This window comes from Galdieria sulphuraria (genome assembly GCF_000341285.1).
Source record: "Galdieria sulphuraria unplaced genomic scaffold scaf_34, whole genome shotgun sequence".
Taxonomy (NCBI): domain Eukaryota; phylum Rhodophyta; class Bangiophyceae; order Galdieriales; family Galdieriaceae; genus Galdieria; species Galdieria sulphuraria.
Genome location: NW_005178441.1, coordinates 144,386 through 165,618, shown reverse-complemented (window position 1 = coordinate 165,618; position 21,233 = coordinate 144,386). Strand labels below are relative to the sequence as shown.

Genomic DNA, 21,233 nt, shown 5'->3' with positions numbered 1-21,233 from the left:
AGCGTTGTAAAAACATAAAAAACCTTTAGGAAAATATTATTTTGCGTCTCACATATACCAAATATATATTCATCTTAGAAATAGTTCGAGACCGTGGGAAACATAGAATCACCAAACTGTTCATATAAAACTTCTACAAGAGAATCAAACTTGGGTACAAAAGATAATATTCTATTCTTCTCTTCCGTATCAAAACTTCGACAAGTTTCTATATGAATAGTGTAGATATTAGTTTCTTGATAATCATCGCTGTCTTCATTCCGACTAACTTCGCTATCGATACCTTTCATTTCATTCTGCTTAAGACAAACATGAGCAGCTAATATGAGAGCTCCATAAATCTTTGCCAGCGAAAGTTTACGTTCGTCTTCCAAATCAGAACGATGCAGTTCTGCTTCCGTTTGTTGTGACAAATATGGTAAGTGAGGCATCAAACAAATTTGCACTTCGCAAACACCCAAACTCACAAGTCCTACAATAGCGCCATAACGAGTACTTAATGGACGTTTCTCATCCAACAAAGCACTTATGAGGGTTTTCGTCACTCTTGTCTGCAATGTTGCATAGTTTGGACCAAAGTGTTTGTAAATAAAACCCAAAACACTCGAAGAATAATCACGAAGGTGCCAATGAGGATCCATCCAACTAGAACAAAGCTTTTTACCTAAAATACAGGTAAGAACGGACGGCATAACCTGGTGCAAATATGGTTCAATGTGAATGTTCGGATTCGTTATCAAGGCTCTCGTTAGTTGCATAACAGAAAAGAGACGTTCGGTGAAGTTGTGATAGAGGCGCACTTCTTCATGAATATACAGTGTGAAATAGGGAACTAATTGCTGTATCCCAGGTTGTCTCGCAAGTTCTCTTAAACAAGCTTTCTTCTTCTCACCATCTTCGTCTCGTAAAATGGAAATAACGTGATCATACAGCAACTGAAACTCTTTGGACAATGCGTGTTTTAAAGGCTTCAATGCTTCAACAGGAACCGATTCACTAAACAGAGATTAGAGAGACAACACACTCAACAAACCATACACGGGATACCTTGTGGTTTTAGCGTCTTTCAACTGATCTCTTAGAGGATTCTGCCAAATGGCTGGTTGGACACCCTCCACTGCCAACCAATGTGCTTCTAAAGCTGGCTCAAATGGAGCTTTTGGAAGGGGTTCGTCTAAAGCTCGTTTCAAATCCACCTAAATAAAAGAATATGGGTGTGCATCAGCAAAGCTTTGAATAAACCTACCAAGTCATCATCTAACACATACAAACCAGGACAGCTTTTTACTACACGAAACTGTTTTCTTCGAGGAGCTGAATATCCAAATATAGGCTCCATATTCTCAAGACGAAGAGCAGAGTTGATATCTTTTGGTAAGAGCTTTGTACGTTTGGAATTCCTCATAAACTTTACGGACTCTTGAAGAAGTTGTCTCAATCTATACTCAGTGTCCTCTATTATAGCAATAGAAACGTCCTCAGAAACACTTTCGACTCCTAGAATATATTGAGCAACTGCTTGACAAGTTTCCTTCCTAAGTGTCGCTTCCATCATTCGATTGATTTTCCAATAAAATTTCAAAAACTATTCTAAGAAGGTTATTATTGTTGATGATGATGTGAGCCCATCTATCCTTGAGTATTTTATATCATATAGAAACTTATTCATAGAACAATAATATAAAAAATACAGACAACTTCATGAAGCTTAGAAAATCAATCTTAATAACTTAAAGGTGAAAACAAATTGAAGTCGAACAAACGATTGCGTCTCAGTTTACAACAGGAGGAGAAGAAATCACACAGCTGAAAGAGCAAAACTTATAAAATGATGCAACTCATACATCAATATTTACTTTTATACGATACTCGTGACTTGTCTATCCTGCACAACATAAAGGCAATATAACAAATGTACTTTTCCACAGGTGAACCATGTTGTTGAATCCATTTCCACTCCTTTCCACTGTCCGCAGATACTCTTAGTTATAGCATATGTAGAATTGTAGAAATCCCTGATGGATTGCTATGCAGGATACGACAAGAAGATACTGCAAAGATAAAAGTAAACACAATCAATAAAGTTTACTATGATAGTAGACAGATTGTATAAGAGGACTACGTACCCCAAGACATAGAAATAGTCCTCTCTTCACAGCAGAAAATCATTAAAACTAAAATGAAGTTACTCAATCTATCAACTTCAAAAGAATTAGTTACATTCTTTTTAAATGAGCTGAAAACCAAGATGAAGTGCTATCGTAACAGTGTTTCACCAATAAAGATGAGAAATCTGTTAAGATAGCGTGTCCATAATTTTGTTTTGGGAAACGTGCGTTTTGCGTCGTTTATTTTGGTTGCATAAACCAGATGGGTATGGACTTGGATAATTGGATAGAGAAAGTTAAAAGCGCTCAGTATCTTCCGGAACCCGACTTGAAGCGACTGTGTGACTATGTGAAGGAAATTCTTATAGAGGAGTCAAACGTGCAGGTATCAGAATCGTCCGTGGTTCACGTTGAAACACTACTAACTACCCACCCTTTAGCCTGTTTCTTCTCCAGTTACTGTATGTGGCGATATTCACGGACAGTTTCACGACCTGTTGGAGCTTTTTCGAACAGGAGGTGAAGTCCCTGAAACCAACTACATTTTTATGGGAGACTTTGTCGACCGTGGTTACAATAGTCTTGAAACATTCACGTTATTACTTTGCTTAAAGGCAAGGTATCCTTCAAGAGTTACCTTACTTCGAGGGAACCATGAAAGTAGACAAATTACCCAAGTGTATGGTTTCTACGACGAATGTCAACGGAAGTATGGAAACGCCAATGCATGGAAATATTGTTGCGAAGTATTCGACTATCTAACTATTGCTGCACTCATAGATGGAGAAATTCTTTGTGTGCACGGTGGACTCAGTCCTGATATAAGAACTTTGGACCAAATTCGCACGGTGGATAGAAGACAAGAAATACCTCACGAAGGGGCGTTTTGTGACTTGATGTGGAGTGACCCAGAGGTACTTTGAAACTATGATTTATGCTCCAGAATAAAACACTAATTATTTGTAGGATATCGAAACATGGGCAGTGAGCCCTAGAGGGGCGGGTTGGTTGTTTGGCTCCAAAGTCACTTCAGAGTTCAATCACATCAATAAGCTATCTCTTATATGTCGGGCGCATCAGTTAGTGCAGGAAGGCTACAAATACATGTTTCCTGAGCGTTCACTGGTCACAGTTTGGTCTGCTCCTAATTATTGTTATCGCTGCGGAAATGTCGCTGCAATATTAGCTTTTGATGAGAATTTGGAACGAGAGTTTAAGATTTTTAGGGAAGTTGCAGAGGATCACCATGTTGTTCCAGCTCGAGCTGCTGTTCCTTATTTTTTATAGTTGCATGTAATGAGACCATTTATTGCTTTTCTTTTATTAGTCTGTATCCAAATGCTTAAAAGTGTTAGAGCTTGCTAGTATGATAAACATACAATATGGTTGATTATTCGCCATTCTTCAAATAAACGAATGTTGAAGATTCAGAAAATATTGGCCTTCAATTTCCTCAAGAATCTATTTGGAGTATTTGGGACTTGAGAGTTTTTGCCGTTTGGTTATGGAGTTTTCTTCCCCAAGTGTCTTGTTTCTTCCTGGGCCTTGTAATACTTGTTTTTCACCACAATTCTTCAAGAGCAGTCGTCGGTTCAAACCTAGAAGAGAACCGTGGTTTTTCAGGTCTAGTCGTGTTGTTCGTTTTTCTGAAACTTCCAGGAGTGCCATCGGCGGCAAGGTCGTTGTCAACGCCGAGTCTTTAAAAGACGCCTTTCCCAAAGCAGGCAGAAGAAGCCGTGCAGTTGAATACCACTTTGAAAAGTTAGTGGCCTATTTCAGTGCCCAACTCGTGCAGCAGATCTACAAAGCACAAGAGGGTCACTGTTCGTTTGATATGACAGGAAATACGTTAGAAAAAGCCTCGTCCAACTTTTCGAAAGGTCTTAGCAGAGCTTCTTGTGGTGAGAAACAGACACAGAAAGAAGGAAAAACTTTCTTTCAATCTGTGTACAACGAAGATAATTTTTTGACAAGTACATTGTGCAATCAAGAAGCACTTGTCGTATTTCCGTCGACTCCAAGTCCTTCAAATAGTACTATATATTCTTTCCGTACCGGGGAAGTTCTAGATGGAGAAGACTTGACCCCTGCATTGCCTTACACTTTGAACAAGGACGAAAAGAGAGACTCTTCGAAGCAGTGGAAGTATATAGAACCGTTGTTATCCTATTTACCTTTGGAAGATTTGTACAAAGTCGAGTTGGCACTGAGATTGAGTGCTGAGTGGATTCATAACTTGGTAGGGAACAATTCTTCGTCTTTGATGACAAAAGCTTTAGATATGATTGAGATGCTTGCTTCGTTCAATGTCGACAAGTACTGTCTTATAGCTAGTATCCTTTCCGTTTTAGAAGGGAAGGTGAAATACCCCACTTTGGCGAGGCTTTGTTTATTGTTTGACTATTCAGTTTTGAATATTTTGCGGGAGTATATATTTATGGGAAATATGGCTCATCTTATGCTTGATATGCCTGAGGGTAACTCGACTTGGGTTAAAACTCATCTCTGGGCGTCCATCACCGATTCTCGAGCAGTTTTGCTGCGTTTAGTAGAACGTCTCTGGTCACTTCGACAGATTTACAAATGGCCTCTTTATATACAGCAGTCGACGGCTTTGGAGACTTTACAGGTTTTTGTTCCCCTTGCAAGTGCTGCAGGATTCGGAAGGTAGGAATATCGTTTTGGATGGCATTCGATTACATTGAAACCCTATTTTCTAGACACATGTATGAAATGGGCGATCGAAGTCTGAGAATATTGTTTCCTCAGTCCTATTTGAAGTTAGAGAAGTGGCATTTGCGTATTCGAGACAATGGACAACGTGTTCTTTCTTGTGCACAACGTGAACTTCTTACTTGTCTCATGAGAGATCCTTTTCTGGTTCGTCTTGCAGAGCAGTTTACAATTACTGGACGTACGAAGAATATGGTATCCACTTTTATGAAAATGCTGAAACAGAACAAGACAAAAGAGCAGATACTTGACTTTATCGCAATGAGAGTCGTTATTCGTTTGCGACCAGGAGTCCGAGTAGAACATGGAGACGATACAGAGTTGGCAGTTTGTACACGTGTTTATGAAATAGTTAGTTCGCTGTGGAAGGAAGTTGAGGGTAGATATAAGGACTATGTTATTGCACCCAAACCGAATGGCTATCGTTCCATTCATACTACTGTACAACATCCAAGTGGCTTTCCAGTAGAAGTTCAAATACGAACTGAAGAAATGCATCTGTTAGCGGAACATGGAACTGCTTCTCATCGTTTTTATAAAGGCGAGATAGAATAGAAGTTCTAGTACGAGTCCTTGCGGCGATCTTTTTATTGTCTTTGTTTGGCTGCAGCAAGCAAGGTGTGATACTTTGATTGTAAATATATAATATATAATATAATATATATATGTGTGTGTGTGTCTGTGTGTGGGGAATCGCTTTGTTTTTTTGAGAAGAAGGTTTTTAGAAAGGGCTTTTTGAATCAACCGTGATTCTTGAAATACCATTTTCATTTATGGCAACACCAATCAATCTAAAATTATTAGAATGATTGGGTTTCATTGGCAAACCATACATCAGAAAATGATATGCAAACTAAGTGACTTGTTTTGATATCGGAAGAACTTGTTAATAAATTGAGAGATCAACAAGAGTTCTTTCTGGAATTTTTTTGTCTGAAATAAGTAAGTTTCCAAGAAAACAGTGTATCGACAATGTTCTTATAAGTTGAAAAAATTGTCATTGAGTTTTCAATAGGAGTGTTGTTGGATAGAGAATGCAAGGCCAACCGTAAGAATGTCGGAGAGTTGTGTAATGGATAGATAGAGATGATGGCACAGTCACTCAACTTGCTGTGGAAACGAATAAGCGCAGAAAATATTCAACTAAATAGCAATAAGGCAGTATACACTTATCGTTTCTTTCAGAAAACTCAAAATTTTCTTGAAGCAGTCTCACTTGAAAAACAACTCCGACTCGGCGTTTCCTCCAACAGGAACAATCAGAATATATGGCGCCCTTTCAAGTTCACTTTAAATCCTTCGCGAAAGCTCGTGACAAAAGCGAATAGGAAAAGCCAGTTAAAGCAAGAACCTGAAAAGAGCCCTCAAGTAATAGAAAATTTAAAGAAACTTGAACGCAACTTGAAAGGTGCTAAAGTGGAGATACTGAGTGGTGATACTATAACGGTAAAAGATGTGGCTTCGCAGTTAAAAGTATCTGCAAAAGCACTTGCTGTTGCTCTTCGTAAATTTACTGGAGAACCGACTGTAGCTGATTCTGTAGTATCCATTGACGCTGTAGAACTTGTGTTGTCCGATTGGGGAGCGAAAGTATCAGTAATAAAGCAGGCTTCAGCTGAACCTGGTAAAACAGGCTGGAAAACCCCGCGTTTCCTTCAAAAATATGACCCGAAAGTCTGGGCTTCCTTTCCTCTTCGACCTCCGGTAGTCACCATTATGGGACACGTTGATCACGGGAAGACTACATTATTAGACGCGTTGAGGAATACCAGTGTGGCGGCTTCAGAGAGAGGTGGCATAACTCAGAATATTGGAGCTTTTTCGGTATCTCTCTCGAATGATGCGATGGTTACTTTTCTAGATACTCCCGGTCATGAGGCATTTGCAGCTATGAGAGCTTGCGGTACTCAAGTTACGGATATAGTTGTATTAGTGGTTGCTGCAGATGATGGAGTAATGCCTCAGACATTAGAAGCTGTGAATCATGCAAGAAATGCTCAAGTTCCGATAATCGTGGCAATAAACAAAGTGGATATTTCAGGTTGCTCGCCAGAGAAGGTTATGAATGATTTATTTTCCTATGCAGAACTCCAAGTGGAGCAAATAGGAGGCGATGTACAATGTGTACTTGTTTCAGCTGTGAAACGACAAGGTCTCGAGAATTTGATTGACGCAATTTTGTTGCAAGCAGAACTATCCGACCTTCGAGCAAACAAGGACGATCCTGGAGAAGCAATTTGTATAGAGTCTAAAGTATCCAAGGGATTGGGAAGTGTTGCGAATTGTATTGTACGTTGTCTATATTCGTATATCCAATCTAAAAACGACAATTTAGGTACGCTGGGGTTCTTTTCGTGTGCACGATTATGTTGCAAGTGGTCGAACATGGGGTCGTACACGTCGAATGTTAGATGATCGGGGGAATTCAATCTCTTTAGCAGGTCCATCTACTCCTTTTACATTGGTAGGAATGAAAGAATTGGTGGACCCGGGGAGTTTTGTGTTTGTTATGAAAGATGAAGAAGATGCCAAGATGTTCTCAGAAAAGTTTGATGCTGATATCTACTTTAAGAAACTCCAACAAACAGCCTTACAAGTAAGCCTTCAGCGAGCATCAGAAAAGTTAAAGTCGCGAGAAGGAGAAGATTCATTTGTGACGAACAGCAGCCATTCTTCTAAGTTGAAGAAACGCTTGAGCTTTATAGTCAAAGCAGATGTTCGTGGTTCAGTTGATGCTGTAAGACCAATCTGTGATCTCGAGTGATGTTTTATATTTGTCTCACTTTTGTAGGTACTTGAATGCATTAATAAGATGAAAGGCGAAGAAATGGACGTTGAAGTGATACACTCAGGAGTTGGTGCAGTTTCAGACTCGGATATATTTTTGGCTGCATCTTCGCGAGCATCAATATTAGCCTTCAACTGTAAAGTTCCCACAGCTGTAATACAACATGCTAAACATAAGGGAGTGTTGATTCGTCACTATAACATCATATACGAATTATTAGACGATATACAATCCTTACAAGAGGGCAAGTTGGAGTCATCCACTGTAGAAAAGCCTATAGGTACTGCACAAATTAAGCAAATATTCCATTTGGACAGAAAGCATGGAAAAGAAGCAAGAGTTGCAGGTTGTGTAGTCTCCTATGGTTTAGTAGCTAGAGATCACAAGGTTCGAATTTATCGTTCAGGCCATATTGTTGGGGAAGGCAAAGTGGATTCTCTCAAGTTCTTCAAAGAGGATGTTCCCTCAGTTTCTTCAGGAAAGGAGTGTGGTGTTATTATATCTGGTTTTGAGGATTTCCAGCAAGGTGATACGCTTGAAGTTGTGGAATTGGTTCCTGTAGAGTCTAAAGAAGACAAATATTTGGTTACTTGAGCTTCATAGCTGGAGAGCATAGAAACACACATTTTGTACGTATGCAAGATAATAGGGAAATTTCGCTCTCTTGAAAGGCGAATAATTTTCAGTGCTTTGCAGTTTTGAATAAAATTTCTTAAAACATGTTTTGTTTGGAATGAATGAAAAAATTGTCATTTCTTAATTGGTGAATGTCTCAAGAAAGACTTACGCCATTTGAACGGCACTTGAAAAAAGTAGAAGAAAAGAACCAAAGAGAAAAGGCCGAAGCTGCAGAGTTATATCAAGAGTTTGTTCGCGCGTTTGCGGCTGAGGATGAACCAGAACAGGAGACTTTACAAGAAACACAGTCGACCTGGAACCAAGACCTAAACAGCGGACCCAAGAAAGCAAGTGAAGGGACTCTATTGAGCCCCATGGGACTACTGGAAAACAAGTACAGGCAGCGTTTTTGTATGTTTTTCCAAAATATTCTTCTCACCTTTGAGTCTTCGTAAATACCAGGAAGTCGGTAAAGAAGAAGCGAAATATCGATACATTTTTGGAGGAAATCAAAAAAGGAAAGACAGCAACTCCGCAGTCTGTTCCACAATCAGCTCCAAAAACTTTTCTGAATCCTGTCGGTTCTCATGATTCGGGAGACCCGTTGACAACCAATATTTTTCTTGGAAACTTGGTAAGGTGACTTTTATTCATAGTAGCTTTTTTGGGAGATTTGTTGGTCGCAACGACTAACTTTTTTCAACAGAACCCTTCTACGACGGAGGAAACGTTGTTGAGAACTTTTGGTCGCTTTGGTCCAGTTGGGAGTATTAAAATCATGTACCCTAGAACTCCAGAAGAACACTTACGAGGATATAATTCTGGTTTTGTATCCTTTATGGAAAGAGACGATGCAGAAGCAGCACTGGAAGCGTTACAAGGAACTTTATTGGATGGGTTTCTTGTCCGCTTGGCTTGGGGGAAGCCTGTAAAGAGACCTCTGAAGCCGCTGTCTCCTCCAAGTGGGTTTGTTTATGGTGGTTCTTCTCTGAAAACGACTGCTTTGGATACTGCTGGAGAGCACGCCAAAGAGAACAACGTAGTTATTGATGTCGTCCCTCCTTTTGACCTGCAACGTAGAAGAGAGATTGATCTTTTAGCCTTGCACGTTTCCAAGGAAGGCTATGCCTTTGAGAGTCTGGTAATAGAAAGAGAGAAAAAATTAAGTAGCCAGGGTCGGTCTCGATTTCGTTTTCTATTTGATGTCAACGAAAGTCTTTCTGAAGAAAGCATATACTATCGTTGGAAAGTTTATTCTTTGTGTCAAGGAGATATGGAATCGAGATGGCGAACGATACCTTTTGTGATGTATGAAAATGGACCTTCATGGAGGCCACCGACTTGTTCCAAGCCCTATAACAACCCTGGCATGAAGAAGAATGAGTTGGAAGTTTTGACAGAAAATTTTAGAGAACAGGAAGGAGAAGACATTATTAGCAAAGTTAGCCGAAAAGATGCTAGTTTAAAACAGGGAGATGTGGATCAGTTGATGAAGTTGTTACAGAATATTTCACCTGAAAGAAGTTGTATTGCAGAAGCTATGGTATTTTGTGTGGAACGAGCCTTTGCAGCTGGGGATATCGCATCCATTATTGCGGAGTCTTTGATGTTGGACGAAACCCCCATTGCTATTAAGACTGCTCGTTTGTATCTAATATCTGATATTCTCCATAATAGTGTGGCTCCAGTACACAATGCTTCTGCATTTCGTTCACGTTTTCAAATGGTACTTCCGCAAATATTTGATTCTATTGGAAAAAGCTACGAAAAGATTCAAGGTTTCATAGCATCTAGTTCGGTTCGTGCACAAATCGAGGCAGTTCTAGAGGCTTGGAGCACATGGTCCTTATACCCGGAAGAGTTCATAGAGCATTTGCGTTCGTGTTATCGTCGTTCTTATCTCAAGTCTGAATCAATTCAAGGAGAAGCTTCTACAAGTATTCAAGGACAGTCTCCAGTTTCTGTCACTAGTAAGCAGGAAGAAGAAATGAAGACTTCTGTAACGGTTGCAAGAGACGAGAAGGATTGGATCGAGGAGGAGGATTTAGATGGTGTTCCATTAGAAGAAGATGAAGAAGCAATAGAGATTGAAATAAAGTAGAATGGAATGGAGGATTTGGATGGAGAGTTGTGCACAAGTGTTCTTGCTCTTAAACCAAAAACATTGAAACCTTTGTTGCCTACGTTTTGAAATTTTTGCAAATTAAACAAGTGCTTCTTGGAACAAACTGTATATTATCCATCCGAATAACTTCGCATCTATTAAATGACTTGCTTGGTTTTATCAATGCTAAATTGTTAAGCTATCCGTATTCCTTTTTTTCCGATGGTCTTTTTAAATGACTTTGTACTTTTGAAAAACAAGGATGATCGATATCTCGTAACCACTGGAACACTATTGTTTCTCTTCATGGTTTGAATTCTCAAGCATCAGAATGTAAAAACCACAACCAACCGCTTGTGGTGAGAACGGCACCCGCCCGTTCTATGCAATGAATGGCAGTTTCATATTCAACATCTCTTCTCGCTCCGACTGTGTCGACTGCAAGAAATACTGGAAAGCCTTCTTTTAGGATATCTAAAACTGACTGTTGTACGCAAATATGTGCTTGAACGCCATCCAAAATTATATTCTCGCGCTTAGTTGAAAAAAGCAGCTCTTTTCCTTTTTGATTTTCAAGCAAGCTAAATGTCCTTTTTGAGAAAACTTTGCTACAACTAGCATCGAATTTTTCGACTTATTCAAGGAAAGAATTGTTATTTTCACCTGTGTGGCCGTACTCTTCAGGCCATTGCTCAGAAAACAAAGTAGGAACTCCGAGTAACTTTGCGCTTTTTCTAAGAAAGCCGGCTGCTTGTAAAAGTTCAGGGAATGATAATATCGAGCTACGAAATCCTTCTTGAATATCACAGACAATAAGAGCACTATTACTAGAGAATCAATTTACTTTTCAATCCGTTGAAAGGAAAATCATGATCATGGGACAAACCAAGAGACGACAATTGCTGTAGCTATCAAAATGTCGCCTTTATAGACAAGAGTCAGTGAGACTTCTGCTAACGGAAATCGTCTGTTATCTATGTCTTCAAGTTCTGAAGCGACATTTATATCTGTGGAAGACTTTCCTTCCATCTGCAAATTCTAGATTTTTGAAGTAGTAGTGAATTCCATATATCATGAATTCCGCCAAAGAGAAATGCACTTTGGACGAGAGCCTGTATATGCAACTAGATGCAAGCCAAATAATGGAAGATATCAAAGATGAGGAGAACAAAAATGTAGGGTCGAACAATGCATCATCTATTATGCCAGACAAGAACAAAATGGAACTGACGACTACTGCTATAAGTGCCAATCGACTTGGAACTGCACTTGGCTTTCTTTCTAATGGATATCAGTATGAAGTGACTGGTATAATGAACCTTATATTTCAACTTGAATATGGAAATCAGTACAGTTCCTTTCTAGAGTATTCCTTAACAGGTGCTCCTCTATTTGGAGTTCTCATTGGTCAGCTGTTTTTTGGAATTGTTGCTGATATTCACGGTAGGAAAGCAGGCCTTGTTATTACATCTAGCTTTGTTGTTATAGGTGCTATTATTTCAACAGCATCTTATGGTAGCTCCGTTAATGGACTCTCACTGTCTCTCGAAAATCAATGGAAGAATATGATTGTCGTTTGGAGAGGATATTGGCCATGTATTGTTGGATGTGCAAATTCTTGGTTTATAAGAGATTTTGAAACTTTCTCCATAAGTACCTTTGGCGCTTCTATTCTTCATGAAATAAGAGGGAGCCTCTCTGTTTACAGCTACTTGGATTACTCTACTTACCGTAGTTTTGATGGTTCTTGGACCTCTAGCATCCTCATTTCTAATTGATATTTTGGGAAGAAGAAACGTGCAGTTGATCGGTTGGCTGTCATTAGCATCCATTATTGCCATCACAGTAGGCACCTATCCATTACTTTTTAATCATGCCTCCGTGTATGTTTTCCTCAATACTGTTCGAGCTGCATTGCAATACTTCCTTGCAGTATCCATTTATCTCACTCCCAATGAAATTTTTCCGACAATTTACAGAGCTAGGCTGTATAGATTCTGCTCAGCCTTTGGTAAGGTAGGTGCTGCAATCGGTGTTCATGTGTTTCTTTCAATGCAGCAGTCATTTGGAGGAGGTACGAAGGGTTTAAGAGGAATGCAGTATTTTGATGCTGCATTTGCAATTCTTGGCTTGCTTGTTGCGCTTCTCCTTGTTCCTGACTTGAGGAAGACATCCTTATGGGACTGCAATGTGAACTTTATGGAGATGTGTAAAGAAGATGTCAATGACTCTGACAAAGTTCGGAAGGATGATTCTAAGATGGAAGACTCAAAATTGAGTTCGGTTGTAAAGGAGTCAATCGCCTAAAAGCTGTTTATGAAATTCCGAAAATAGTGGTTGATAATTTTACGGGCATACTCTTGTTAGTTTAGTCATTGTTTCGTTGCTAAATAAAGTTTTGGAGGAATGAAAAGAGTGTCACTCTCAAGAGGTCGATTAGTGACGTCAAGTAATTGAGAAACAGTCAAAGAATGAAAAAACATTGCCATCAACATCTGATCATTTCAGCGGGAATACTTCTAAGGGTGGGGAAGAATTCCAGTTCAAAAAAGACATTGCTACAAGCTCATTAGATATCAATGCGAAAATTTCTCTTACGACATTTTTGGAGTAGAAACGAAGCTTCCATCCTTGTCTAACATAATATTCATAAGCCACTTGAATACATGTCACAGTTTCTTTTGTGCTCAAATGTGCTTGACGTTTTTAAAGAGACTAAACTATCCGAAGGACAAATCTGAATGTTAACAACAGTTATTGGCCGAAATCGGGTAGCCTCGTCTGTCTTCCAGAAGAAAAAAATTAAACAAAGCAAAGAACTTTAAAGAAAGGTAAAAGAGCGATAAGAAAAAGGAAGACAAAGTTTCCTGGAAGTGGAAAAAGGGTAAGAAAAGTAGAGGAAAGTTGGAGGTGGAAAAGCGCAGCATTCTTCTAGTAGAGGAGTTCCATTTCCATGTTTCATTTTCTGATTGGATAATTCTTCCTCGCCCTCAGCTTTGGCATCAATCAGAACAACCTTTCATAGTTGTTCAAAATAGATTGTTGGAGTCAATGACCATGAATAAACCAAGCACAAAACCAACGTCTCCTTGCTTTTCTTCTGGGCCTTGTGCAAAACACCCTGGGTATTCTTTAGAAAATAGTCTTTATAAGGCAGCACTGGGTCGTTCGCATCGCTCAGCACTTGGGAAAGCCAAACTCAAGAATTCTATCGAAAAGACAAAAGAAATTCTGCAGCTTCCTCAGTCCTATCGTGTTGCCATCGTTCCAGGATCCGATACCGGCGCAGTGGAGATGGCACTTTGGAGCATGGTAGGACCTCGTCCGGTAGACGTCTGTTACTGGGAGTCGTTTGGAAAAGGTTGGCTTACAGACATTGTCAATGAGCTCAAGTTGAAAGATGTAAGATACTTTACTGCAGAATATGGAAAGCTTCCCGATCTCTCTCAAGTAGATCCTAGTCACGACGTTGTTTTCACGTGGAACGGAACAACTTCCGGAGTACGAGTACCAGATGGTTCCTGGATAAGTAACGATAGAGAAGGGCTAACCATTTGTGACGCAACTTCTGCTGTATTTGCTATGTCTCTTCCGTGGGAAAAGTTGGATGTTGTGACGTATTCTTGGCAGAAGGTATTGGGTGGAGAAGCAGCGCATGGAATGCTTATTTTGTCCCCAAGGGCAGTCGAAAGACTAGAACAGTATACCCCTCCTTGGCCGTTGCCGAAACTTTTTCGAATGGCGAAAAATGGCAAGTTGGATGAAGCTCTGTTTGAAGGAAATGTTATCAACACGCCTTCTATGTTGTGCGTTGAAGACTATTTAGATGCACTTGAATGGGCAGAGTCTGTGGGTGGCTTACAAGGTCTTATAGCTAGGTCGGAAAAGAATCTGGCAGTTATAGAGGAATTTGTGCAAAAGCATTCATGGATCGATTTTTTGGCCGAAAATAAGACGATACGTTCTAATACTTCTGTCTGTCTCGTTTTGAACCTAGACAAGGAAAAGGTGAAGCAGATTTCGTCACTTCTTGCCAAAGAACAAGTAGCATATGATATTGATTCCTACAGAGAAGCACCACCAGGCCTAAGGATATGGTGCGGTGCTACTGTAGAGTCATCAGATTTGGAGAGTTTGACTCAGTGGTTGCATTGGGCCTATGAACAAGTATCTCAGGTCGTCAACGGAGAAAGTAAGTGAGATAGAATAGCTGTAGTATTTCCTTGAGAATAATTTGTTCTTTTGTAATAAACCCATTTAAGGAAACAACTCATATATCTCTTCCATTTTGACTGTTTGTTTTCCAGGAAAAACACTTTGTAACATTTCTTCTGCCTTCAACTCAAGTTGAGTATACCTTTCAATGTAGTGAAAATTGTTTACCTTTGCCTTTGTCATTTCGCTATCCATTTGACATATAATGGAAGCCAGTGTTGCAATGGATATTTCGTTATCTTTGGCGCCTTGAAGAAAAGAGCAAAGAGATGCCACTTCTAGTTTTCTTTGAGATTCAGTTTCGTAAGTCTTTGCGATAAGAGCCTGAAATTCGAAAATATCCAAATTTTCGTCTTCGTCCAAGTCCGCAATCCTCAAGGCTTCTTCCACCTTGTCTCTACTGATATCCTTGAAGACATTAGAAATGATATCCAAATCTTTCAAGTCAATCTTTCCATCTTTGTTTCGGTCTAAAAGCGAAAAAGCATTTTGCATATACTGTATTTTGTTATGAGTCAGTAATCGTTCTCCGTCTCGAGTCATCCCACCCGCGCTTTCTTTCGTCCCAATCGAAATTTTTAAATTTTGAATGACTATTAAAACCTCTTTTTGAAAATGTCAAAGGCCCTTGCAAAGGAGTCTGGGAAATGTAGAGTCGATGCTTTCAAAACAAACAGTGCTTGAGTTTCATACAAAAAACGTTTTGTTGAATTCAAACATGCAAAACGAATAACGTTCTGAGAGTCATGCTTTTGATTTTATGTATTTGAAAAAAAATTCTTCCAGTCGCGAACCACTTGTTCGTCTTTCTTGCAAGGTGCAGAGACAACGTCAAAAGATTTATATTTTGCATCTTCATGCAGGAAAGATTGTAAGGCTATGTCGGCAACTTCTTCACGAGATATAGTTCTGTGTGTGCTATTCACCAAGTTGTCATTATGGCCAATCACTAGAGAACGTCGACTTTCAGCTTTATCTACGAGACCTTTGGAAACTTTAGCAAAAAACTGTTTAGAAAAAGCTTTAAACTCTCACCTCCAGGATGGATAATAGTGAAGGGAATACCACAAGACATAAGATAATCTTCGGACTTTTTCTTCCACATGAGAATATTTCCAAGGCGATTCAAAGGATGGTCCTTTTGAGTAACGGTTTTATTGCTTATTATTTTAATGTTTTCTTCTTCACAATGTTTTGTTATTTCTATTTGTTTTTTCTTTCCTATGCCATTTTATCTAAACTATTACTTAGCATCAAAGAGACACATAAAATACTTTCCGAAGAAAATACCTGCTCAGGTTCCTCTCCTTGTTTGAAAAAAAATTCAGGAGGTTGTTTGGGAGTTCCATCGGGATTAAGGCGCATAATAGGAACTGCACTGGTTAAAATCAACAACTTCTTACAGTTATCAAGTGCCTCTCTCAGGATTTTCTCGTCGAGAATAGAACCGAAAAAGAAAGTATAGTTGTTGTCGAATAACTTACTTGTCTTTTCTTTGGATCTGGCCAGTCCTCTGGGGCTAAATAGTTGTGGGAGGGTAGCTGCCTTCTTTAGAGCTAGAGAACCTGTCCTTCCCGAGGCTCCCGTAACGAGAAGGTTTGCAGGTGAGTTTGTTGTCATTCTTAAGAAAAGGCCAAAAAGATTGCTTCTGCAATGCCTGATACCTTTATGCCTAAACAACAAAGTTACTTGCGAACGATATGGATGGCCAAATGAGCAAGACTGGAGGAAGGCCATTAACCTTTATCACCCATTCGGTGGTTAGTTTGAAGCTCCCCCTTTGAATTTCCCACTGGTGGCAGAAATTGAAAATATTTTCTACCTTTTGAATTAGAATAACGTCGTTGTTCTATACAGATGAATAGCTGTTGGAAAACTGTTAGAAAGTTGGACAAGCTTCGAAAACCTGTACCGTCAGATATTGATATTGCACAGTCGGTAGAACCGTTATCCATCAAAGAGATTGGTGACGCAATAGGTCTCAAGGATAACGAAATTGACTTGTATGGTGAGTGAACGATGTCCTTGTTGCCTCTCGCCTGAATAATACATTCACAGGTCCCTCTAAAGCCAAAGTGCATCTCTCCGTTTTGGAGAGGTTAAAAGATCGAGATGATGGAAACTATATTGTGGTTGGAGGTAAAGTATTTATGGTTATTGTGTTTTTGGGACGCTGAGAGATATTTTTATAGGCATCACTCCAACGCCCTTAGGAGAAGGAAAGAGCACAACAACTGTAGGCTTAAGTCAGTCACTTGGAGCACACCTGGGAAGAAAAGTCTTTACTTGTGTGAGACAACCCTCCCAAGGTCCCACTTTTGGTATAAAAGGAGGTGCAGCAGGTGGTGGATATTCACAGGTGTGTGCAACTTTTATAAATATGAAAGTGTTATGCGACAATTTCTTCAAGGTCATTCCTATGGAAGAGTTCAATTTACACCTGACCGGTGATATTCATGCCATCGGTGCTGCCAACAATCTACTCGCTGCAGCAATAGACACTCGTATGTTTCATGAAGCTACCCAGTCCGATGAAGCACTATTTCGCAGACTTTGTCCCCCCAATAAGGTTTGGAAATCAAACTACCTGATTGGTTTATACTCAGCTATTCTAGGACGGTTCTCGTCGATTCGCACCTGTCATGCTACAGAGACTGGAGAAACTGGGTATCCATAAAAGAGATCCCAACGAACTGACTGCTGAGGAGAGAGCAAAGTTTGTGCGTTTGGACATTGATCCCGAAACTATTACTTTTAGACGCGTTGTTGACGTCAATGACCGATTTCTACGTAAGATTACTATTGGCCAGAGTGACACAGAAAGGGTATATTACTATATCAACCCAGATCATATTGCTTAATTTTGTCAACAGGGTCATGAACGTGTTACTGGATTCGATATAACGGTAGCTTCAGAAATCATGGCAGTATTGGCACTAAGTACAAGCCTAAAAGACATGCGTGAAAGACTTGGTAAAATGGTAATTGGCACATCAAGAAATGGAGATCCTATTACAGCAGATGACTTGGGCATCGGTGGTGCTCTCACTGTGCTGATGAAGGATGCAATTATGCCAAATCTGATGCAGACCTTGGAAGGGACTCCAGTTTTTGTTCATGCAGGTAATTAGTTTGTTCTAATTTGAGATAATGACGAAGATAATGGCTGTTTAGGTCCATTTGCAAACATAGCTCATGGAAATTCTTCGGTTATTGCAGATATGTTGGCGTTGAAATTGGTAGGCAAAGATGGATATGTTTTGACAGAAGCTGGTTTTGGTGCGGATATTGGTTTGGAAAAGTTCGTCAATATCAAATGCCGGTATGTCTTGTAGAGTTTGAAGTGAAGTGTCTGAAGGACTATTTGAAAAGGGCTTCAGGCTTGCTTCCCAACTGTGCTGTGATTGTGGCGACCATTCGAGCTTTGAAAATGCATGGTGTGAGTAAATGAAATTCATGATTGCTTTCGGTTGGAAATAATGTTATTAGGGTGGTCCACAAGTGACTGCAGGGGCACCACTTCCTCATGAGTATACTCAGGAAAATTTGCAACTGGTAGAAAATGGAATGTGCAATTTAAAAAGGCATATATCCAACACGAGAGCTTTTGGTATTCCTGTGGTTGTTGCTTTAAACAAATTTCAATACGATACAGACTCAGAAATACAGCTCGTGATAAAGAGCTGTAAGGAAGCAGGCGCCTTTGATGCAGTTTTGGCAGATCACTGGGCACAAGGTGGTCAGGGTGCCACAGAATTGGGTAAGTTATTTTCAATTGTTTGTCGCACATTTGATACAAAAAATGTTTGCATAAAGGGGAAGCAGTCATTCGTGCTTGCCAATTCGCAAAGTCTCCCTTACGTTTTAGCTATCGGTTGGAAGATTCTTTGATAGAGAAGATAAACGCCGTAGCAAAAAATGTTTACAAAGCAAAAGACGTTGAATTTTCGGTAAGAAGTGGCTAATATATCGTGTGATTCCGTATTCAAGAGTTTGGAATTAGGAAGAAGCAAAAAGGAAGGTAGACAGGTATCAGTCTCAAGGGTTTGGCAATTTACCCATTTGTGTTGCAAAAACTCAATACAGTTTCTCAGCGGATGCATCTCTAAAAGGTGCTCCGGAGAACTTCACTTTGCCTATCAGAGATGTGCGTTTAAGTGCTGGCGCAGGTAAGCAGGTCTACATTCCTAAACCCAACAGACGGACTTGAGTGTTGATAGGGTTCGTTTATCCTTTGTGTGGCGAAATGCAAACTATACCTGGGTTGCCAACAAGACCAGCATATTACGAAATTGATTTAGACCCAGAAACGGGCAAAATAGTGGGATTGTCTTGATGCTTAAAATATAAGTTTATGGTTCATCGTAAACAGTCAAATCATACATGAGACAAATACAAACTATGACTACTCAAAGGATACCTCGATCTTCTGTGACTCCGACTTCTCGACATGCTTCTTAGGCACCGTTATGGTCAATATTCCATCTTTACACGATGCTTTGATTCCTTGCTTATCAATCTGTTTTGGTAGCCTTATGCTCCTTTCAAATTTTCCGTAACTTCTCTCCATCCTGTGAAAGACTGTCCCTTCTCGTTCTTCATCGGATTTCTTTTCATCTGCTCTCTCCCCAGAAACACTCAAAATATCTCCTTTCAAATCAACTTTTATGTTTTCCCTAGGCACACCAGGTACTTCCGCTTTGACCAGAAACGCATCTTCTTTTTCCATAAGGTCGATTCTTGGAGACCATAACTGAGACTCTGAGTTGCTGGATCTAGGCACCAAGTTCCAGGTATCACGAAAGAAGGGGTCATTTGTCCATGAAAACAAGTCACCAAAGTTGCTATCAAAGAAACGACCAGGTCGTACCAACTCGCTCATAAGTTGTCAACTACTCTTTCGAAATCCAATGCAACGAAAAGATAGTTTGGCATAGGTATTTAAAATCTAATCCGAAGATTCAAGATGGCGCTAGGGCTTTCTATTGGAATTTTCTAGAACAATGACTTCATTTCATATAGAGAAGTGCCTCCTTTCCATAATTCGCAGAGATGGCCGAGCGGTCTAAGGCGCTGCGTTTAGGTCGCAGTCATCCTAGATGGCGTGGGTTCAAATCCCACTCTCTGCATTTCTATACTTTTTGGTGGGTGGGTTGAGTTCTGAACGTAACTATGGTGGTGAGAAAGGACGTTTTGGTGTGTTGTTGTTCTTATTGTTTTTGGTAAAGGTTTCTGCCCTGTATATATTGGACGCCAGAGGAAGGGTACTTATTTCACGAAATTATCGAGGAGACGTTCCAGTCGATGTGATAAGTCAAGTGAAACTAAAAGTCATCGAGGCAGAAGATGTAAGTAGGGTTTCCTCTTATAACTTTAAATTTTTCGGAGACTTTCTCTATAGGATAGCTCCACAAAACCCATTCTCCACGATGAGCAAAGAGGATATTCTTTGGCTTTCATCAAAGTGGCGGATATTTTTCTAGTAGCTGTCACCAGAACCAACGCGAACGCTGCACTTATGTTGTCTTTTTTATATCGTGTTGTGCTCGTATTTCGTGAATATTTCAAGGACGTTGAGGAAGAGTCTATTAGAGATAACTTTGTCCTTATTTATGAACTTTTGGACGAAATGATGGACTTTGGTTTTCCACAAAGTACGGAAAGCAAGGTTCTCCAGGAGGTATTTTTTGTTTTTATTTTGCTTTAGTTTTTATATATTTTCTGCAGTACATAACGCAAGAGCGACATGTTTTAGAAAGTCCACGTCCCCCGATAGCTGTGACGAATGCTGTTTCTTGGCGTTCAGAGGGAGTGAAGCACCAGCGTAATGAAGTTTTTTTGGATGTGATTGAGAAAGTTAATCTTCTCGTGGGAGCCAATGGAAATTTGCTCTATTCTGAAATTCTAGGTCAAATGAAAATGAAGTCATATCTTAGTGGCATGCCAGAACTCAAGTTGGGTTTGAACGACAAACTACAGTTTGAGGCAACCGGAAGACCTGGACAGTGAGTATTTTTTTTCATTGTCTATTTGTTACTTTTACATTTCTGAATAGAGGTCGTGCTGTAGAGCTAGAAGATATAAAGTTTCATCAATGCGTTCGCTTATCTCGGTTTGAGACCGATCGAACAATTTCTTTTATTCCTCCGGATGGGGAGTTTGAACTGATGAGTTATCGTTTAAGTACTCCAATGCGTCCACTGATCTGGGTTGATGCCATGATTGAGTTTCATCCCTATCGTGTTAATTACACTATTAACGTCAGAGCGCAATTTAAACCGAAATATACAGCTAATTCTGTGAAAATTCATATTCCGACACCTCCTGATGCCGATACTCCTTCGTTTAAAAGCGCATCTGGACGAGTGAAATATACTCCTGAAAAGGATGTTGTGGTATGGTCGTTGAAGCATTTACATGGAGGACAAGAACTTGTTGTTAGAGGTTATTTTGGACTTCCTTCGATTCCATCCTCTGAAAACCGAGAGCAGGCTGTACGTCGTCCCATATCCGTGGAGTTTGAGATTCCTTATTTTACAGTATCCGGATTACAAGTTCGTTATTTGAAAATTATTGAGAAGAGTGGTTATCGTGCACTTCCTTGGGTTCGTTATATTACACAAAATGGAGATTACCAATTGAGAATGGCCTAAAAATATTCATTGCC

General features: G+C 39.8%; 12 protein-coding genes and 1 non-coding gene across 15 annotated transcripts; 9 read left to right on the top strand and 4 right to left on the bottom strand.

Annotated features, from left to right (window-relative positions):
• Positions 1–7: 7 nt before the first annotated feature.
• Gasu_39910 (transcription initiation factor TFIID subunit D5) lies at positions 8–1,588 on the bottom strand. The gene is made up of 3 exons (XM_005705080.1): positions 1,247–1,588; positions 1,048–1,196; positions 8–996 (listed from the first exon to the last, which is right to left on the bottom strand). The coding sequence occupies exons 1-3, from the start codon at positions 1,553–1,555 to the stop codon at positions 75–77; spliced, it is 1,380 nt and encodes a 459-aa protein (XP_005705137.1). The 5' UTR covers positions 1,556–1,588; the 3' UTR covers positions 8–74.
• A 630-nt stretch (positions 1,589–2,218) lies between these two features.
• Positions 2,219–3,553, top strand: Gasu_39900 (protein phosphatase). Its single transcript, XM_005705079.1, has 3 exons — positions 2,219–2,493; positions 2,549–3,022; positions 3,075–3,553. Exons 1-3 carry the CDS (start codon positions 2,371–2,373, stop codon positions 3,393–3,395), a joined length of 918 nt encoding a protein of 305 aa, XP_005705136.1. The 5' UTR covers positions 2,219–2,370; the 3' UTR covers positions 3,396–3,553.
• A 25-nt stretch (positions 3,554–3,578) lies between these two features.
• Positions 3,579–5,814, top strand: Gasu_39890 (guanosine-3',5'-bis(diphosphate) 3'-pyrophosphohydrolase). Its single transcript, XM_005705078.1, has 2 exons — positions 3,579–4,775; positions 4,829–5,814. Exons 1-2 carry the CDS (start codon positions 3,613–3,615, stop codon positions 5,394–5,396), a joined length of 1,731 nt encoding a protein of 576 aa, XP_005705135.1. The 5' UTR covers positions 3,579–3,612; the 3' UTR covers positions 5,397–5,814.
• A 14-nt stretch (positions 5,815–5,828) lies between these two features.
• Positions 5,829–8,386, top strand: Gasu_39880 (translation initiation factor IF-2). The gene is made up of 3 exons (XM_005705077.1): positions 5,829–7,130; positions 7,177–7,578; positions 7,633–8,386. Exons 1-3 carry the CDS (start codon positions 5,928–5,930, stop codon positions 8,221–8,223), a joined length of 2,196 nt encoding a protein of 731 aa, XP_005705134.1. The 5' UTR covers positions 5,829–5,927; the 3' UTR covers positions 8,224–8,386.
• Positions 8,387–8,388: 2 nt separating this feature from the next.
• Gasu_39870 (U2-associated protein SR14) lies at positions 8,389–10,470 on the top strand. 2 transcript variants are annotated; one of them, XM_005705076.1, is made up of 3 exons: positions 8,389–8,647; positions 8,710–8,881; positions 8,954–10,470. In XM_005705076.1, exons 1-3 carry the CDS (start codon positions 8,397–8,399, stop codon positions 10,346–10,348), a joined length of 1,818 nt encoding a protein of 605 aa, XP_005705133.1. In that variant the 5' UTR covers positions 8,389–8,396; the 3' UTR covers positions 10,349–10,470. The 2 variants fall into 2 exon arrangements, with proteins under 2 accessions (XP_005705133.1, XP_005705132.1); XM_005705075.1 differs by having other exon boundaries at positions 8,389–8,662.
• Positions 10,471–10,487: 17 nt separating this feature from the next.
• Positions 10,488–11,388, bottom strand: Gasu_39860 (uncharacterized protein). Its single transcript, XM_005705074.1, has 2 exons — positions 11,238–11,388; positions 10,488–11,178 (listed from the first exon to the last, which is right to left on the bottom strand). The coding sequence occupies exons 1-2, from the start codon at positions 11,378–11,380 to the stop codon at positions 10,986–10,988; spliced, it is 336 nt and encodes a 111-aa protein (XP_005705131.1). The 5' UTR covers positions 11,381–11,388; the 3' UTR covers positions 10,488–10,985.
• A 10-nt stretch (positions 11,389–11,398) lies between these two features.
• On the top strand, positions 11,399–13,216 carry Gasu_39850 (MFS transporter, PHS family, inorganic phosphate transporter). The gene is made up of 2 exons (XM_005705073.1): positions 11,399–11,866; positions 12,039–13,216. Exons 1-2 carry the CDS (start codon positions 11,425–11,427, stop codon positions 12,656–12,658), a joined length of 1,062 nt encoding a protein of 353 aa, XP_005705130.1. The 5' UTR covers positions 11,399–11,424; the 3' UTR covers positions 12,659–13,216.
• A 22-nt stretch (positions 13,217–13,238) lies between these two features.
• Gasu_39840 (phosphoserine aminotransferase) lies at positions 13,239–14,583 on the top strand. Its single transcript, XM_005705072.1, has one exon. It carries the CDS (start codon positions 13,403–13,405, stop codon positions 14,549–14,551), a length of 1,149 nt encoding a protein of 382 aa, XP_005705129.1. The 5' UTR covers positions 13,239–13,402; the 3' UTR covers positions 14,552–14,583.
• Positions 14,584–14,587: 4 nt separating this feature from the next.
• On the bottom strand, positions 14,588–15,158 carry Gasu_39830 (calmodulin). The gene is made up of 2 exons (XM_005705071.1): positions 14,735–15,158; positions 14,588–14,686 (listed from the first exon to the last, which is right to left on the bottom strand). The coding sequence occupies exons 1-2, from the start codon at positions 15,107–15,109 to the stop codon at positions 14,609–14,611; spliced, it is 453 nt and encodes a 150-aa protein (XP_005705128.1). The 5' UTR covers positions 15,110–15,158; the 3' UTR covers positions 14,588–14,608.
• A 69-nt stretch (positions 15,159–15,227) lies between these two features.
• Positions 15,228–16,328, bottom strand: Gasu_39820 (3-beta hydroxysteroid dehydrogenase/isomerase). Its single transcript, XM_005705070.1, has 3 exons — positions 15,841–16,328; positions 15,602–15,787; positions 15,228–15,551 (listed from the first exon to the last, which is right to left on the bottom strand). Exons 1-3 carry the CDS (start codon positions 16,301–16,303, stop codon positions 15,325–15,327), a joined length of 876 nt encoding a protein of 291 aa, XP_005705127.1. The 5' UTR covers positions 16,304–16,328; the 3' UTR covers positions 15,228–15,324.
• A 40-nt stretch (positions 16,329–16,368) lies between these two features.
• Positions 16,369–19,523, top strand: Gasu_39810 (formate--tetrahydrofolate ligase). The gene is made up of 12 exons (XM_005705069.1): positions 16,369–16,574; positions 16,625–16,705; positions 16,759–16,925; positions 16,977–17,135; positions 17,182–17,391; positions 17,440–17,689; positions 17,741–17,888; positions 17,939–18,005; positions 18,056–18,326; positions 18,383–18,516; positions 18,570–18,735; positions 18,787–19,523. The coding sequence occupies exons 1-12, from the start codon at positions 16,424–16,426 to the stop codon at positions 18,900–18,902; spliced, it is 1,920 nt and encodes a 639-aa protein (XP_005705126.1). The 5' UTR covers positions 16,369–16,423; the 3' UTR covers positions 18,903–19,523.
• Positions 19,524–19,612: 89 nt separating this feature from the next.
• Gasu_nc0042 lies at positions 19,613–19,695 on the top strand. The gene has a single exon. It is a non-coding gene; the product is annotated as a tRNA-Leu (tRNA).
• Positions 19,659–21,233, top strand: Gasu_39800 (AP-1 complex subunit mu). 2 transcript variants are annotated; one of them, XM_005705067.1, is made up of 6 exons: positions 19,709–19,741; positions 19,795–19,914; positions 19,968–20,246; positions 20,294–20,571; positions 20,622–21,171; positions 21,197–21,233. In XM_005705067.1, exons 1-6 carry the CDS (start codon positions 19,739–19,741, stop codon positions 21,206–21,208), a joined length of 1,242 nt encoding a protein of 413 aa, XP_005705124.1. In that variant the 5' UTR covers positions 19,709–19,738; the 3' UTR covers positions 21,209–21,233. The 2 variants fall into 2 exon arrangements, with proteins under 2 accessions (XP_005705125.1, XP_005705124.1); XM_005705068.1 differs by having other exon boundaries at positions 19,659–19,914.

Excerpts from the sequence above, each read along its gene's own strand:
- Gasu_39840 (XM_005705072.1), top strand. The coding sequence starts at position 13,403 with ATGACCATGAATAAACCAAGCACAAAACCAACGTCTCCTTGCTTTTCT.
- Gasu_39830 (XM_005705071.1), bottom strand. The coding sequence starts at position 15,109 with ATGACTCGAGACGGAGAACGATTACTGACTCATAACAAAATACAGTAT. Across the intron at positions 14,687-14,734 it reads GCGAAATGACAAAGGCAAAG|GCAGAAGAAATGTTACAAAG; the intron begins GTAAACAATTTT and ends CTTGAGTTGAAG.
- Gasu_39910 (XM_005705080.1), bottom strand. The coding sequence starts at position 1,555 with ATGATGGAAGCGACACTTAGGAAGGAAACTTGTCAAGCAGTTGCTCAA. Across the intron at positions 1,197-1,246 it reads ATGTGTTAGATGATGACTTG|GTGGATTTGAAACGAGCTTT; the intron begins GTAGGTTTATTC and ends TCTTTTATTTAG. Across the intron at positions 997-1,047 it reads AAAGACGCTAAAACCACAAG|TGAATCGGTTCCTGTTGAAG; the intron begins GTATCCCGTGTA and ends ATCTCTGTTTAG.
- Gasu_39880 (XM_005705077.1), top strand. The coding sequence starts at position 5,928 with ATGATGGCACAGTCACTCAACTTGCTGTGGAAACGAATAAGCGCAGAA. Across the intron at positions 7,131-7,176 it reads GAAGTGTTGCGAATTGTATT|GTACGCTGGGGTTCTTTTCG; the intron begins GTACGTTGTCTA and ends ACGACAATTTAG. Across the intron at positions 7,579-7,632 it reads TTCGTGGTTCAGTTGATGCT|GTACTTGAATGCATTAATAA; the intron begins GTAAGACCAATC and ends TCACTTTTGTAG.
- Gasu_39820 (XM_005705070.1), bottom strand. The coding sequence starts at position 16,303 with ATGGCCTTCCTCCAGTCTTGCTCATTTGGCCATCCATATCGTTCGCAA. Across the intron at positions 15,788-15,840 it reads GCAGGTATTTTCTTCGGAAA|GAAAGAAAAAACAAATAGAA; the intron begins GTATTTTATGTG and ends AAAATGGCATAG. Across the intron at positions 15,552-15,601 it reads CACTATTATCCATCCTGGAG|GTCTCGTAGATAAAGCTGAA; the intron begins GTGAGAGTTTAA and ends AAGTTTCCAAAG.
- Gasu_39800 (XM_005705068.1), top strand. The coding sequence starts at position 19,666 with ATGGCGTGGGTTCAAATCCCACTCTCTGCATTTCTATACTTTTTGGTG. Across the intron at positions 19,915-19,967 it reads AAGTCATCGAGGCAGAAGAT|GATAGCTCCACAAAACCCAT; the intron begins GTAAGTAGGGTT and ends CTTTCTCTATAG. Across the intron at positions 20,247-20,293 it reads AAAGCAAGGTTCTCCAGGAG|TACATAACGCAAGAGCGACA; the intron begins GTATTTTTTGTT and ends TATTTTCTGCAG.
- Gasu_39890 (XM_005705078.1), top strand. The coding sequence starts at position 3,613 with ATGGAGTTTTCTTCCCCAAGTGTCTTGTTTCTTCCTGGGCCTTGTAAT. Across the intron at positions 4,776-4,828 it reads AGTGCTGCAGGATTCGGAAG|ACACATGTATGAAATGGGCG; the intron begins GTAGGAATATCG and ends CCTATTTTCTAG.
- Gasu_39870 (XM_005705075.1), top strand. The coding sequence starts at position 8,397 with ATGTCTCAAGAAAGACTTACGCCATTTGAACGGCACTTGAAAAAAGTA. Across the intron at positions 8,663-8,709 it reads TACAGGCAGCGTTTTTGTAT|GAAGTCGGTAAAGAAGAAGC; the intron begins GTTTTTCCAAAA and ends CGTAAATACCAG. Across the intron at positions 8,882-8,953 it reads ATATTTTTCTTGGAAACTTG|AACCCTTCTACGACGGAGGA; the intron begins GTAAGGTGACTT and ends TTTTTTCAACAG.
- Gasu_39850 (XM_005705073.1), top strand. The coding sequence starts at position 11,425 with ATGAATTCCGCCAAAGAGAAATGCACTTTGGACGAGAGCCTGTATATG. Across the intron at positions 11,867-12,038 it reads TATTTCAACAGCATCTTATG|AGGGAGCCTCTCTGTTTACA; the intron begins GTAGCTCCGTTA and ends TCATGAAATAAG.
- Gasu_39860 (XM_005705074.1), bottom strand. The coding sequence starts at position 11,380 with ATGGAAGGAAAGTCTTCCACAGATATAAATGTCGCTTCAGAACTTGAA. Across the intron at positions 11,179-11,237 it reads ACAGCAATTGTCGTCTCTTG|TAATAGTGCTCTTATTGTCT; the intron begins GTTTGTCCCATG and ends TTGATTCTCTAG.
- Gasu_39810 (XM_005705069.1), top strand. The coding sequence starts at position 16,424 with ATGAATAGCTGTTGGAAAACTGTTAGAAAGTTGGACAAGCTTCGAAAA. Across the intron at positions 16,575-16,624 it reads TAACGAAATTGACTTGTATG|GTCCCTCTAAAGCCAAAGTG; the intron begins GTGAGTGAACGA and ends ATACATTCACAG. Across the intron at positions 17,690-17,740 it reads TCCAGTTTTTGTTCATGCAG|GTCCATTTGCAAACATAGCT; the intron begins GTAATTAGTTTG and ends ATGGCTGTTTAG.
- Gasu_39900 (XM_005705079.1), top strand. The coding sequence starts at position 2,371 with ATGGGTATGGACTTGGATAATTGGATAGAGAAAGTTAAAAGCGCTCAG. Across the intron at positions 2,494-2,548 it reads TAGAGGAGTCAAACGTGCAG|CCTGTTTCTTCTCCAGTTAC; the intron begins GTATCAGAATCG and ends CCCACCCTTTAG. Across the intron at positions 3,023-3,074 it reads TGATGTGGAGTGACCCAGAG|GATATCGAAACATGGGCAGT; the intron begins GTACTTTGAAAC and ends AATTATTTGTAG.